The sequence below is a fragment of the Pelmatolapia mariae genome, linkage group LG7 (genome assembly GCF_036321145.2).
Source record: "Pelmatolapia mariae isolate MD_Pm_ZW linkage group LG7, Pm_UMD_F_2, whole genome shotgun sequence".
NCBI lineage: Eukaryota > Metazoa > Chordata > Actinopteri > Cichliformes > Cichlidae > Pelmatolapia > Pelmatolapia mariae.
The window spans coordinates 2559109-2574926 of record NC_086233.1 but is presented as its reverse complement, the minus strand read 5'-3'; the positions used below and the strand labels follow the sequence as shown (position 1 = coordinate 2574926).

At 42.5% G+C, this 15818-nt stretch overlaps 1 protein-coding gene across 2 annotated transcripts in view; it reads right to left on the bottom strand.

The window, feature by feature from the left end:
* Nucleotides 1-15818, bottom strand: part of LOC134630348 (polypeptide N-acetylgalactosaminyltransferase 18-like) — a 167585-nt gene that overhangs the window by 74183 nt on the left and 77584 nt on the right. For both annotated transcript variants that reach the window (XM_063477555.1, XM_063477556.1), the window contains exons 2-3: nucleotides 6241-6448; nucleotides 5973-6139 (exon numbers count right to left, since the gene is read on the bottom strand). In XM_063477555.1, the coding sequence (XP_063333625.1) occupies nucleotides 5973-6139; nucleotides 6241-6448 (375 nt within the window). The remainder of the gene's footprint in view (nucleotides 1-5972; nucleotides 6140-6240; nucleotides 6449-15818) is intronic.

The window sequence follows — 15818 nt, the reverse complement described above, 5'->3', positions numbered from 1 at the left end:
GACATGCTAGAGGTGATACGAGCAGCTATTGATGTGCGACCCAAAATTAAACAAATGACTCAGTCACTGCTGCAGAATGTGCCAGCTGCACTCCATATGATAGAAAGAGACGGAGATACATCCCAGGTAGAAATGATTTTTCACCTTTATTATGGGACAATATTGTGCAGCTCCTGTTACAAGGATAAGTCACTTTAGTTATTAATGTTGTTGAAGAGTTAAACAGTTATGTTGTACTTTTATTTAAAACCTCCATTAAAAACACAGCTTGCATTTGACCCTGTATACCCTGCTGTGGCACTACTGCTGCAGAACAATGCTGCTGCTCCTGGCACCTTGACAGATTCACATTTTTTGAAGGTAGTTAATCATCAGTAACTCATATAACAGAAGGATGCATTTCACCTACCCCTAGTGTAAATGACATTAATGTGAATTCATTCTTTAAATGCTGATAGAGTCTAAACCGTGTCAAAAACGTTGTCTGTCTTATTGTTGCTTTGGATGAACTTGCACAGAATAGAATTCAGTGCACTGAAGCATCCGCTCCTTCTATTAACCGATGTGAAAACTGAACAAACACACCAAAAACTGGAAACTGATACAGTTTGTCTTAGTCTCTAAGTTGTGTCTTTGGAACATACCGCAGGATAAAAGGATGTAAAAACAAAAAAAGAGAAAGAAAGACTTGTAGTGAAGTTCAACATTAAAATATTTGATGGACATTTCAATTTGGACATATTTAGCCATAATATAAACAAGTGCAGAGTATTAGTGAGGAGGAAGAGAGAGCTGTTGTGAAAGGGATGAAAACTGGAAAAGTGGCAGGCTCAGATTGCATACCTGTGCAGGTACAGAGATGTTTAGGAGAGAGGGCAGCGGACTTTTTAAAAAAGTCTGTTTAACACAGTCTTGGAGAGTGAAAGGATGGCTGAGGAATGGAGAAGTGTGCTGGTACTGATGTGCAGAGCTGTAGTAACTACAGAAGAATAAAACTCATGAGAAATATCATTAAGATATGAGAACGAGTTGCTGAAGCAAGGTTAAGAAGAAAAGTGATGATCAGTGAGCTGCAGTGTGAGCTCATGCTAAGAAACAGCACTAATGTTTGGATTCAGTGCTGATGGAGAAGTATAGACAAGCTCTTTGTGAATCTACAGAAGGCATATGATTGGGTGCCAAGAGAGGAACTGTGGTCCTGCATCAGGAAGTCAGGAGTGAAGTATGTGAGGCAGGTGGTGCAGGACGTATGAGGACCGTGTCAAGGCGGTGAGCTGTGAGTAGGAGCTGATAGATGGGATGAAGGTGGGGGTGGGTTTACATCATTGATTGGCTCTGAGGCCCTTCTTGTTTGCAGTGGTGATGGACAGACTGACAGATGAGGTCAGGCAGGAGTAGGGATCGGTATTGAAAACCGGTTCTTGTTGAGAACCGGTTCCCACTGTTTCAATTCCTTGGAATTGTTTGCCATTTTTGCAAACGATTCCCTTATCGATTCCAGTCGCCCCGAATGACGTCACCATGTTGCGGAGCGTCACTTACCTGGCAGGAAACATGGCGGCTCAAACGCTCAAAAGTTTGGTTATACTTTACGAGAACGGATGACAACAGGGCAACTTGCAATATTTGCAAAGTAGATATTTCATTCAAGGGAGGAAACACTACGAATATGCAAAAGCATTTCCTCACAAAACACGCGATGACCTTAAATGAATGTCGTGTTTTTAATTCCGCTCCGGACTCGTGAATCTCAACCCAGCAGCAGCGGTAACGTTTGCACGTCCTCTCCCGTTAATGCGGCAGGTAAATAATCAACTAACAGTGCATATTATGTTAGCGCGATCTGCCTTATTACAAAACCTGCCATTACTGTGCATTTAGGTGACCATGATGAGAGAGACAGAGTCTGGTTGGCTCAGATGCTGGCAGTTCTCGCTGCAGTCTACCGGTAGCGTCTCCTTTCAGGCCAGGATAGACGAATGTCACCGAGCAGTGACTAAGTTTGTGGTCAAAGGCTTGCACCCATTTGCCACAGCAGATGCCCCCGATTTTCGGTAAGTGAATGTGTTTAATTGTAGGCAGGGACATTACTGGATATTCTTGTGTAATTGCTACAGAATAATTTATGTTATACTTTGTTATTGCTACAGAAGAATATTTATTTTATTATTTTACATTTACAATTTTTTTTCCTAGGGACCCTGTGACACCCCATTGAAGAGCCATAGGCTGTGGATCTCTTAAGATCTCACTGTTGGGTTTGTAAGGCCATGTTACTCCTAAATTTCTATCTTGTTCAAAGAGAAGATATAAAACAAAGTTCTAAGCTAATCGACCTTAGTGTTCTCCTTTTTTAAAAATAAGAATCGATAAGAGAATCGATAAAGAATCGAATCGTTAAACAGAATCGAAAATGGAATCGGAATCGTGAAAATCTTATCAATACCCATCCCTAGGCAGGAGTCTCTGTGGACTCTGGTGATCCACTGTGGCGACCGCTAAAGGGAACAGCCGAAGGAAGAAGCAGCTATATTGTGTAAACAATAAAATAGGGAACGATGTTTCAAAATTATTTTTATTTTTTAAATGCATTCATTAAAATATTGGCTTAATGCTGGAACCGGTCTTCTAACTAATGGGATGTTAGCCATCATCTCCTTCCTCCACTAGAAGGCATTTATGGTTTTATTCTGAACTAGTTTTGAAATTTAACCTTTGGGTTAATTTAATGTTACACAAACCATCCGTGGAGCGACCATATTGCATACACAGCACTTCTATGGTCAGAGGATTAGTAGATGTGTTTGAGCCCCTGTCAGTCAGAAAATCAGCAGATTTCATTTTGATCTTATTTCAAGTTCATTTGGTAATTAAGCTAATACTCAGAACATGAGGGATATAAGCTGTCATGTTCACATGAACGCTTGCAGACAATATACATCTCCTGCGGCTCAGGAGGTTGTGCAGTTGGGAGGTTGGTGGTTCAGTTCCCATTTGCTCCAGTCTGTGCGCAAAGCTATCACTGTGCAAGATAGCGAACCCTGAGTTGCTCTCTGATGTGTTCATTGAAGTGTTAATGTTGGATAGAAAGCACCTCAGGCACAGAAAAAAAGTGCTTGTATGAATGGGTGAATGAGGCTCGTAAAGTGCTTGAGTTGAAAAGCACTAAATAAGATCCAGTCGATTTACCAGCGTGCCACGCTGTGAACTGGAGATCGTTATTCGTGGCTCTACTTAATTGTGTTTGGATTTGTGTATCTGTGTTCATTGGATTTACCAAAACCTCCCTGAAACGTCTGCAGGTTGTTCAGAAAGCTGCAGCTGATTGAGACTTCTAACTACTCCCATATCACACTGTTGCTAAAACAGTTGCACTGGCACCCAGCTAACTTCAAAGTCCATTTTAAGATTCTGGTTTTTGCTTTTAGAGCCGTGCATGGACAAGCACCTGCGGACATCAGTGAACCTTTGCATCTATACATCAGCTAGCTGTGCAGCACACAAGGCTGAGAGGCGAAGCAGACGGAGCTTTTGCAGCAGTGGATTCAGACTCTGCAGCTCTCTCCCTCTCAGCTACTCAGTGGTCTCTTTCAAAAAATTCAGCTTCTTATCTTTATTTTGTTAGCACCTCGGTTGTGAAGCACTATAATCTTTTACTTTATTTTCTTTACTTTATTTAGTATTTATCGAACAGTTTGAATAATGGAATAAGCTGATAGTTCGCTGTGCTGAACTGTATCACACGTCTTCATCCAAAGCGAAAAATCCCCAAAGTTTTCATATCGTTCAGACATCATCAGTAAGTAAAGAATTTATTTAGATGTGTCGGCACACATTCGTTTGAAATTTCCCTGGAAGAAGCCCACACAGGCACAGGGAGGACATGCTAACTCCACACAGGTTTTAACCAGGAACCTTCTCCCTGTGAGGGGGCACTGCTAAGCAAGACATTAAGAACAAGGTGGAAATAATTAACAAAACAACTGCTGCTGTGCCAGCTGTGTAAATGCAGGCTGGCTCTGAGGAAGCTTGAGGGTTTTATCAAAGTCAAACAGCTGGAAGCCACAATCACAACTTCAGCTCACGTCACATCAAACCTGGATGAAGTGCATCAGGTTCAGTTCAATTTTACTTATACAGCAACAAATCACAACAACAGTCGCCTCAAGGCTCTTTATATTGTAAGGTAGACCCTACAATAATACATACAGAGAAAAACCCCACCATCATATGACCCCCTACGAGCAAGCACTTTGGTGACAGTGGGAAGGAAAAACTCCCTTTTAACAGGAAGAAACCTCCAGCAGAACCAGGCTCAGGGAGGGGCGGGGCCATCTGCGACCGGTTGGGGTGAATCAGAGATTCAATCATGATTAGCCTCACAGGTCTGTCTGCCTCCGCTGAAACGTGAAACGAGCTTAATGTTAAAGCTAAAAAAGAAGCTTAATGACTGTTTTGTCCACAAAAGGCCGGGCTAATGCCACACGCTGGATGCGTGAGAGCTGGAAACATTAACAGTCCACTCCTCTCACACTGACAGCAGAACAGTGGTTTGTTTTATTTTATGTAGTTTTTATATTTTAAGCAGCATTTAATACTATTTCCTGTAAGCTGTAGACATTTACAACGGCCGTCTACCACGCCACTTCATTTCTACTGTTTTCTGTCTTCTTCTGTTTAGACTTTTCATTTCTGTGCCCACAGTGTAATCATGTAAGCCTTCAGTGTGGCTTTAGCTTTAAATATACTGTTTTATTTCTATCCGTGCATTATTCTCTTCCACCGGACGTGAGACCTCTTGAAAACTAATGATTTATCATTGGAGTCTGTTTCCACAGAATAACCCTGCGACTGAGCATCTTTGATCTTACACATATGATGCTGTTACAACCAGCCAAAGAGCTGCTTTGAAGAACTGAAAAATCAATAATTTAATGCATATAAAATCTTAATCTACATACAGAGAAGAGGCCTGTGAAGACCTTTGTTTCTGAAATGTACATATAAATACAGACACACTAATTTATACTCAGAAGATGTGTTTTATTTGCAGATCCCTAGAGGCAGCAATACCTTTTTCTTAAACAAGAACTGTATTGGTTTGCAAATGACACTTTGCAGCTTTCTGAATATGGATTTCCTCACCGACCGAGTTTCTGCAGTTTTACACCAAATAGAATCCAGTACTACATGAAGTAAAAGATCAAGCAGACTTTGATTAGAAACCCCCCCAGAAAAAAAGCATCGTTATAGGATTAGAAGAAATACAACTTGGCATGGATCACGACATCTACAGATGACACTGTGATCTGTAGCAAGAGTAGAGGCAAAAGAGAACATGTGTGTGAATGAGACGGCGACGGGTGTAAAGGCGAAGCTGCAAGGAGCAGAGGTAGCGAAGATGGATGAGTTGAAATATCTGGAGTCAACCATCCAAGAGAGAGTGCACAAGAGAGGTGAAGAAGAGAGTCCAGGCAGGGTGGAGTGGGTGGAGATGAATGTCAGGGGTGATTTGTGACAGAAGGATCGCAGCAAGAGTGAAAGGGAAGGTTTACAAGGTTGTAGTGAGACCCGCTCTGAGGTCTGGTTTGGAGATGGTGGCACTGACAAAAAGACAGGAGGCCGAGCTGGAGGAGCTAAGATTTCCACTGGGATTAGAAACGAGTACATCAGAGGGACAGCTCCGGTTCAGCCGTTTGGATACAAAGTTAAAGACACGAGGCTGAGAGAGGAGGGTGAGTGGAAATGCTGAAGATGTCAGGCAGGAGGAGGAAAGGATGACCTCTAGGGAGGTTCATGGATGTAGTGAGGGAGGACATGCAGAGAGTCGGAGTGAGAGGGGGGAATCTTTGGGATAAGGTGAGATGGAGGAAGATGATCTAATGTGGTGACCCCTTAAGGAAGCAGAAGAAGATGTGCAAGTAGAACTAGACATGAAAAAAGAAATGCTGAGGAAGGTTTAAGGTTCTTACAGCTGTTGCTGTGGTCATCCACCAGTATGATCTCTTTGAGCAGGTGGGAAGGAGTCCTCTGGATGGCCGTGTGGATGGAGCGCAGCAACACCGACAAGGCCTCGTTGACAAAGATGAAGATGACACTGAGCTGGGGAAGGTCTGATGAGTAGGACATGTTTCTGCATCTGAGGGGAAACGCCAACATTCAGAAGCTTTGTGAGCCAAAATCACATCCTGTTAAATCCTTACAGGAGAACACCACATACAGCTGTGAACTGACACTCACCCGTCAGGCCGTAAATCTGGAATCGGTCGGGTGAGGGAGATGCGGTCGCTAAGGTAACCGTTGTAGCCATAGTACTTGAACTTCTTGAGGGCAACCCTTCGGCTTTCTGGGCCAAGGTCGTGACCCCAGTGGTTGAAGAGTGAGGAGGCGGGGTCTGAGGCTGCGTCTGACGAGGATGCCGCATCTTCCCCATCCTTCAGAGGAGTTTCTGTGGACAGAAAGAGGGAGCGGTCGATGACTATGATTATACAGTTAACCCTTTATCACCCAGGTATCACACAGGCTGCCTGGACTTATTTTGTACCTTGTGAATGCCTTGTGCTTCTGTAATAAACCGAATATGAGCGTAAATCTTCTTTATTTTCAGAAACCATTTGAATTTTTGTCTCTAGCACCAACGGGAACAGAGTTACGGTCATTTAAAGACGGGCCCCCATCGGCAAGACGGGGGGCCCCAAGTTTCTGTCAGCAGCGTTCATCACCCTCACTAACCACTGTGTTGCCAGATGCTTTTGACAACATTACACTGCAGGATGTAATGACAAATGAAGTTCCGTCAGCTCTATTCACAGTGCTTTCTCAGGAGAAATGACTATGACCAAGCACTCCGTGTGGTTATCAAATAAAACCTGTTGACTGAGGGCTGAAAGAATCATTTCTGCAGCATCGGGAAAAAGGATGGAACTCAAATGTGATTGAAGACAAAGGGACTTTTATTGTCATTCCAAATAACACCATCAGGCAGCTGCGCAGATCCATTTCTGCAGAAGTGGAAACAAATCCTCTAACGTGCCCCAATGTGACACTATTTGGTTTTCAGATCAGCTCGGACTTCTGCGCCACACATGCACATGGTGGAAAACAGTAACAACCAAAAACATGCTTTAGGCATATTTGGTGCTTTGAAATGATCGATTTAAAAGAAAATATAGCATGCAAAGAGGCTTGAAGAGGCTTTAATGTATTCCGCTTTTCACTGTGCAGGCTGCCGTATTTGGATGCAGCGGTCTGTTGTTTGTCCGAATCACCAAAAGATGGGGATCATCTGAGAGAATGAAATATTCATGAACTGAGGCCGGCTGGAATTCCTCACTCAGGTGTGAAGGTGTTGAAAACACAGAAAGTATATAAACAAAAACTTTTTTCAATCCATAAAAATGAACTCAACACTGAGCCACGAGACTCCAGCATGGAAGTCACGATCTTGAATGTCTAATATACACCACAGTGGTTTGAATGCTTGAAGTTAAACTCAAACAAAATAAAAAACAGAAATATGAATTAATTCAATTTTTCAAAAAGATCAAAAAGTATTTGTTTTCTTTTCCCATGACAGCGGTTGACAGTTGCTCAAAGCGCTGTCAACTTTTATAAACTGCTACTCACTTTTTTAAACCCCTTTTCATGGAGCCCACGTACTGTAGCGTTGGGCTGTCACGCTGTAAGACATTTGACATTTGGCAGGACCCACTGTGCTGTGCCAGGTTTGTATTTCACACAAGGTGACAACGTTTAGTACCTTCTGCTCAAAAAGGCAAAGTTGGTAAGCTTAAAGTTCTCATCTACAACTTCCAACTGAACACTAAACATCATCACGACTGCAACTGATCACCCAAGAGCTTGTTATGATTGAGGATTCAGGGTACACCAGTCTGCCACAGCATTAAAACCTGGTGGTTTTAATTAAATTGGTTTTAAACCAATTTTAAACTAATTAAAACCTGGTGGTTTTGATGCTTTACAAAACTTTACAAAGACACCAAGGCCCTCGCCAAAATCCCCAGATCCTAATCGGTTTTTAGCATCGGCACGTGTATTCTTGGACCTGTGGAAGTGGTTGCCGGCGGTCAGCAGGTGAAACGACTACCAGCAAATTGACGGGGTCGTCCTTGGTTTGCGTGGAAGACAGTGACTCGTCTGCAAACTACTCACGGCAAGAGTGAAAAAGTGTGACACAAACCAGAAACAGAGCATTTAGTAAAAGTAAAAGCTCTTTTTTAAATGTTACTTTGAAGGTGAATGTTTTCCACTTTTTTAAGTTTCAAGCAGAAAGTGAATTCAAGTGAAAGTCTGAGCTTTGAGCGTGCTCATTTGCAGCCTGCACATCTTTTATAGATATTGTGTTGTACTGTGTCTTTGCCCCCCAAACTATGTGCGACGTTGCCAACTGCACTGCTCTGCATTAAATATTTAATAAGACAATATCCTTTATGTATGGGATAATTTTGTACTGAACTGGAGTCACATATTGGGCAAGTTATCAACACATGACCGAACATGATGCCCAACCAAAGACAAATTTTAAAAAGCCTGAGAAAGAGGAGGGTCACACTCTGGTCCTAATATTTAAAAAAACAAAGAAAGGATCAGGATCAGGATAGCATGACAGGGGCTTATTTGGATTACAAGAATACTATGTAGGAGTATTGGGCAATATGTAGTGATTTGTTATTAAGGTGACATTGAAGATGTCGGTGGATGTAAGCTGAATTTTGAAGGATTGCTAACATCACCCCACTCTGCACTCCTACAAAGTTTCATCAGAATTGACTAAAACATTTCGAGCTCTCACATTTATCGACACGTACCAAAAACACAACCTTCTCTGCGGAGGTAAAAAGAAAAAGGAAAAACAAATGTCCGACAAGAAATGGTGATACATTTTCAAACACCTGAAAGGTGATAAATTATTCACTTCTATGTTTGTGAAAAAAGCAGAGGTGCAAAAATTGTCCAAAAACTCAGTTGAGCTCTTTAGTCACTTTTTCTTTAGAGGGGATGACTAACAAAACATCACGTGATCGTGACTGGCTCATGTTCTGATGGGGTTTTTTAAATACAGGAGTTTTCTCCAGACTGGGATGCTTTTATCACGGGTAATTATGGCACATCACAGTAACATACTCCACAGGTTTGTACTGTGATTTAATTTTGGTTTCTGCAGTTTGACTTTAAGATTTTGACTCCAACCAGCCGAATATCTCTACTTCTATTTTCAGCCCTCAGTGGAGGACTGTGAAGTGCCTCCTTCCTACGGCAAATGGCTTTTTTTTTATTACTTTGAACAGCAGTACTTCCCCCTTTGGTAATAACATACTCAGTGCCCTCGTGGGTGAAATGGCACCTCCCTCCAAGTCCACTCATAGCCTCATAATAAGCACCCTAAAAGCACTGCAAATGATTCGGTGTTCCATTTTTCTTGGCCACAAATGCATTCTGAGTCATGCAAAGTTTTTAAGAGTTTTAAGTCACCTCATTTGCAGCCATTTATATTCACTGATGCATTTAGTTAATGCATTGTGCTTTTCAGAACAGACAAAAAAAGAAAAAAGCTGGAGAGGGGAAAAGAAAGATGGATGGCAGATTGAACCCGTGTGTGTGTACTCTGTGCTCGGGTTGAGAACAGATGAGCAGAGGGAGTGTGCTGTGACCTGCACTGCACTGTGTTAGACAAACCTCATTACTAATTCAGTTGGACCAAGCTACCCTTTACAGCACAGCTGGAGGGCACATCATAGCTCTGTACAAGACGTCAGGGAGAATAAAGTGGGACAATGCTGAGGTTGTGTCCGTGTGCGTATTATACAGTACCAAGTGTAATGTTTGTACAAATGATGTAGGTGCAACAGGGACACAGTGCTGATGGCGTGTGACAGTGTAATATTAAAGTCAAATTTAGCATACTACAAGTGTGGGAATGTGTGTGTGTGTCATTTACTGTGGATTTCCACAGGAAAATCTGAGGACCAAATATGCTGTTTAAACATGACTGATAAACATCAATGGAACACTTTTTAATCAGAGAACAGCATCAAGTCAGGTAAAGTTCTGGGATATTGATCTGGTCAGTTAAGTAACAGAGGGGGTGTTAATCGGTATCAGCTGCTTTGGTGTTCGTAAAATTAACAACAGGAGCTCTAGAGGGGCAACAATGTCACAACCCCCAAAACAGGAATGGTTTTACAGGTGGAGGCCACTGACATTTTTTCCTCCTCATGTTTACACAGTCTCACGAGCATGGAGGAGATTCCAGGAGATGGACAGAGCCGTAGAGGGCCCTTAACCCACCAAAATCATAAACAGAGTCAATGAAGGTGGCAGAGAGCCCAACGCCATCTAGTGGGCCCTGAGCTCACTGCCTGGCACTGTGGCGCCCGACTGGCATCTGCCATAGAATACCAGAACTAGCAGTTCCACCATTGCCACCCTGTGATTTTCACAAATGAGAGCAGGTTCACCCTGAGCACGTGTGTGGAGAAAATTGTGCTGTCTGTAACATGGTTCAGTGTGACGGCTTTAGTGATGGATCAGTGATTGCATATCCGTGGAGGGATACACAGGCCTATACAGGTTTGGCAACGCCACCCTGGCTGCCATTAGGTATCAGGATGAAACCGTTGGACCTGGGCTGGGACGAGAAATATGCTTTAAAATTCAACAAAATTTAAAAATACGTCTCACTCATGCTTCATATGAATGTTAACGTGACCTGACTGGCAGATCGGGCAAACACAAACACACGGTGTGAGATGGTCAGCACACAAATATGATGCTCACTGTTGAGTCCAGCAGCAGCCATGACTGCACTGCTGCAGCAAACAGTGCAACTTTGTCCAGTCGTACCCTTGTGGGGCGTAGGAACTTGGCGCCACATCAATATCTGCTCAGCTGTAATTACACACAACACAATGCACAAATCCAGAAAAGAATGAGAGTGAGGTAACAAAATTTGGAAAGAAAATCAGCATTTATGGCCTTAAAAAGAAGCTTTGGTGATGCAAAGGAGGAAAACATCATCTACTAATCTAATAAAATGGAATCTAGAAAGAAAAAGACAGGAGGAACAAAAAATAATGATGACAAGAGCACAAAACACAGGACAAAGAAGTGCCGACAGGATGCTGAGTGAGGTACGAGAGAGTGATGGAGAGGACGAGAGGCAGAGAAAGTGATGAGGAGAACAAGGATAAAAGGGATGTGACAGAAGGTATTCATCCCCGGGCATCTGTAAACTAGGAAACCCTGAGCTTTGTCTCATCAGATTGTGGAGAGACACACTTTTATTAGCTCAGACAGACACCATGACAGTTACACACACACACACACACACACACACACACACACACACACACACACACACACACACACACACACACAAAAACGCACACACACTTCCTGCAAACCTGAGGGCATCAGAGCTGGACTCCCTACAACCTAATGGATTAGAAATGAGACGCACCGCTGGGTGACAAAGTGGCTCACCTTGTCCTCCAGTCACTTTATGTAAAATTGACATACGATTGGCTCAGCAGGCTGCACGCTGCGACCGGCTCTCCAGCCTCAGCACAACCTCTGCAATCAGAGCTGAGATCAGCCTCAATCAGGACTGAGAGCAGGACTATTCCAGATTAGAATCACTGTAAACAATGTGCAAATGACTACCAAAAATATAGAAGCTGTGCTCTAAACTAAGTTTATACATTATTAAAAGAAACTATGCAAACACTCTTATTTGGACAAGGGGTTGCAAATGTTTGATTTTGTATATTTTGGATGTGAAATCTATTGTTATCCACTTTTACTGAAGCTCGAACGAACAACGTGAATATATATATAGCGGAGCTCTCTAATGTTCCTTTATTTAAAGGAAAGTAACAGATAAATTACATTAAATTAATCAAATATGACAAAACGACATCATTATTAGTAAATCACTGAATATTTGAACCTATGTAGAAGCTTTTTCACGAGTGTGTTTCAATGGCACACTGTGTTACCTAATGCTAATCATCATTTTAAAAGGCTACTTGGTTATTAGAAAACATATTTAGAAACCTGTTATTACATAAAATAATTAGAAAAACACATTTGTTTAGCTGAGTGTCTGCAGCATCAACTGTCGTCGTTTCAAAAAAATAACGGTGGTCTAAAACTAATCAGAATAAAAGACAAGTTGTAGGCCCCAATGTAAAACTGTGCAAGAGTTTATAGTCGGGGAATCGGATGCCTCGTAGATCCGTGACAGCCAACCAGCCAAACACTGACGTACCTACAGGTGAAAAAGAAGTCTATGGGAACGCCAGCCTCAGTTCCCTTTCTTTATGACCTCAGTAAACACTTTCTGCATCAGTTTATGGGCTCTAGTGCTAGTTTGAAGTCTTAAAACAATACAGCATTATGTCCTGAATGATAAAGAAGGTCGTTACCAACCATCCTTCCTTCCTCACTGCGTCACATTTAACAAAACAAAACCAACACGATAATAGCAAAACAGACAGCATGAGGCTTCACAACAGGGCCAAGAAACTGGATGATACCAGCGTGGCTACATCTATCTTGTATAAACAGTCTATAGAGTTTGGAAGAAATACAACAACAACCCATTACTGCTGCTGAACGCCTCCTAAAAGCTGCTTCAGACACATTCTGACAGTTTCTTCATCACCAAAGCTGCTACCGGCATCATTTCTGAAAATACAAAACATAACAACTCCAAAGCACTATTCTGTTTTGATGATCATGTCATGTAAAAATGCGGTGCTCGTTCGGTATGATGGAAAACTTGGCCACCTCCAGCACACTGCTGTCGCTCAAACACTGGCTGGGTAACAGCACGATCCGTGAGAGCTCACCAGCTGGGCTGTCAGTTGAGGTTTGATTGACAGTCGGCTGGTAGATGAGGAGATGAAGTGTTGGATGGCAGTTTTTCAGAGGGAAGTGGAATTCAGTAAAAGGGCTAAAGAGTTACTAAAACGATTTTAAAGTCTAAACTGAACTGCGAACAAAATCCAGGAATATCACAGCTGCACAAAGTCTGGGTACAGGATCTGTTTGTGCCTTTGACTGTCAATCTTCCAACCAAACGCTGACTCGCAAACATCCACTGAAGAACGGAGATTAAAATAATCCAGAGACAGAAGAAGAATGCTCATAACTAAAGTGATGGAGACGTCTTTGAGGACAGAGTCGCTATTATTAGCATACAAGTACGGGGCCGTTAGCGCGGAGTGGAACTGCTGGAGGGTTGTGATGATGATTCAGAGCTGGATCTTATTTAGGGAGGAATAATTGAATGATGTCACGACAAAAAGGAGCATTCAGGATTTGGAGATTGTATCCTATTAGCAATCAGCTGTTATTTTGAGGGAATGAAATGCTTGGAATGCTTGTTTTTGATTCTCTGTGTTAAATCTCAGTGTAAAATCAGCAGCCTTGTGTTCATTCAGCCCCATTGACTGTGTGGGATGCAAACAGCTTAAACCGACGAAGACCTTAAATGGGACATGAGCCCGATTTGCAAAACACCATGCGTGGATGTAAAACCCCCCTAAAAAACACTCAATTAGACCTCCGCACATCCTCCGTGTACTTTCAAGTTGCTCATCAGCCCTGCTCCGAAACACTGCTGTTTTGCAGGAACCTATCCCAGCAGGCTTTGCACTTGTAACACAAACATGCGCCCACACACACCCGAGGATTTGAAAGAATTTGTTTTCGTGGAGAGAATCTCATTTGCTCTGCAAGCCCCGCAACATTATCTCCCTGCGAAAGCTTTTTGTGTTCCAATATTTAAAGAGGCATAAGGGAAAAGACAGGCAATTCATTTGCCTTTTGTACTGACTCCGAGTCCCCTTCAAACCACACGATGGCTTCTTTTTCCTATCAAAGCGAGCGATGACTCACAAAAAGTGCTTTTTCCATAGCTTGCTATGCGTTTGATTGTGTTGCCAAGAGCATGCTCGCACAAGAGTCATTTGCAAAATGTTGTGTGGCTCCCAGCTGGGGCAAAACGGGAGCCCATCTGCAGATCCCCAAAGTAAAGGGCAACTAGCTTTTCCCCCGAAGTTTCTCGCTGCTTATTATACAACGACACACATACTGACAGAGAGAGAGCGTGACGTCTCATAGAGAGAGCGAGAGAGGGAGGGATGGGGGCCTTTGTGCCAGAGTTCACACATGATTAATTTAATCAAGCTGTGAGCAGATGGTGATCTCTGTCTTCCTCCTCTCCCCTCAGGTATGAATAATGTGTTAAATGGATCACACCTGGACAAGTCAGATTTGTACTTACAGCGTAACCACAGCAGAGTGAGAGGGACGCAGACGCGTTAGCCATTTTTACAAGTGGATTTGTCGCATTGCTGGCTTCGTACATCTGTTTAGATCGGGGCATTTTTAGCATTCAAACCTCTGTCTCCAGAGGAGAGGGAGGTGTCGCAGACAGAACTATACGCTGCACGATATCTGGCACTTCCTGTGCGAGGAGGAGTAGCCCGGCACTGGAGGAGAACAGCAGTCTCTCAAGCGCAGATGGATTTCAGGAACAACAGTAGTTCAACATTCTGGGAAATACCCGATTGCTTTATTTCCTCAAGTGAGATAAGAAGATCAATAGTAATCTCATGTGTAGTACAGAGCGAAAGCTGGGATAGTGTTCAGTCTAGCTTAGCATAAAGAATGCGGGTGGAAGGAGACAGCACACATATATAGCTGTCCAAAGAATTAGAAAAAACAACAAAAATCTCCCCAATTACCACAGAGCCTAAAAAGATGAGTTGGAAGTGTTGTTGGAGCAGATGTGTTGCAGTCATTATGAGCGGTTGGCTGAGCATGTACTCGCTGTCACTGCATGCTGAAAGCTGGATGTCAGACTTTATATATGGTGTACATTTCAGTCATACACTTATACATTTGGACAAAAGGCTGGAGTTTCATGCAATCAGCTACTTCTAACTCTAAAAATCATTTGGAAGGTCTGTATGCAGAACAAGCAAATAATTCACTTCATTGTTTTCTTTCAGGTCCCAAAACTCCAAAGACAATCGTGAGATGAAGTTCAGTCCTCGAATTAACAGAGTTGTCGTCTAGCAGAGAGCTAGGAGGTCAAAGCCAGTTTAAAAGGGTGATTTATATAAAAATTCACTGCCATACAGCTTTCTAGAAAGAGGCTGAAAATGTTTTTTCACTTAATATTTAATATTAGGAGTTTTTGACACTTTCCCACCGGCTTTATTGCTTTTCACCTTAATGCTCATTTTCTGTCATTTGCAGGTATAATCAAACCCAAACTTGAAGCCATAATGTATTCAAACATGAACACACAGACACGACAGCTATGTATATTTTGTAAGAATAACACAATTAGTGTGTGTGTGTGTGTGTGTGTGTGTCCACTCTTGTGTTCACTGCCTCCCATATCAAACATGGAACATTGTTCACTAATGCAAACATTATACCTGCAGGATTGCACTTTGATTTTTTGTAGCTTGTCATGCCTCTGACCACAAAATATCTTTTTTAGAGCAAATGCCACAAAGCATGTAATGTGTGGTTTTACCGGTAATGCTACAGAAGAAAAATCTCCCACTGTTAGCTAACTAGCACGGGCATTATCATTGACACTGATGTCAGATCCTCATTTTGTGGCTGAAATGTGTCCACACAGAGTTCAGAGGTCCATGAATGCGCCTCCTATCACTGTCATGCCATGTTATGGCTTCTCAATACCCTTTCTCGCCTGTCACACACACACTCAGGGGGAAGCTGCTCTCATCATCATCATCATCATCTCAGTGGTG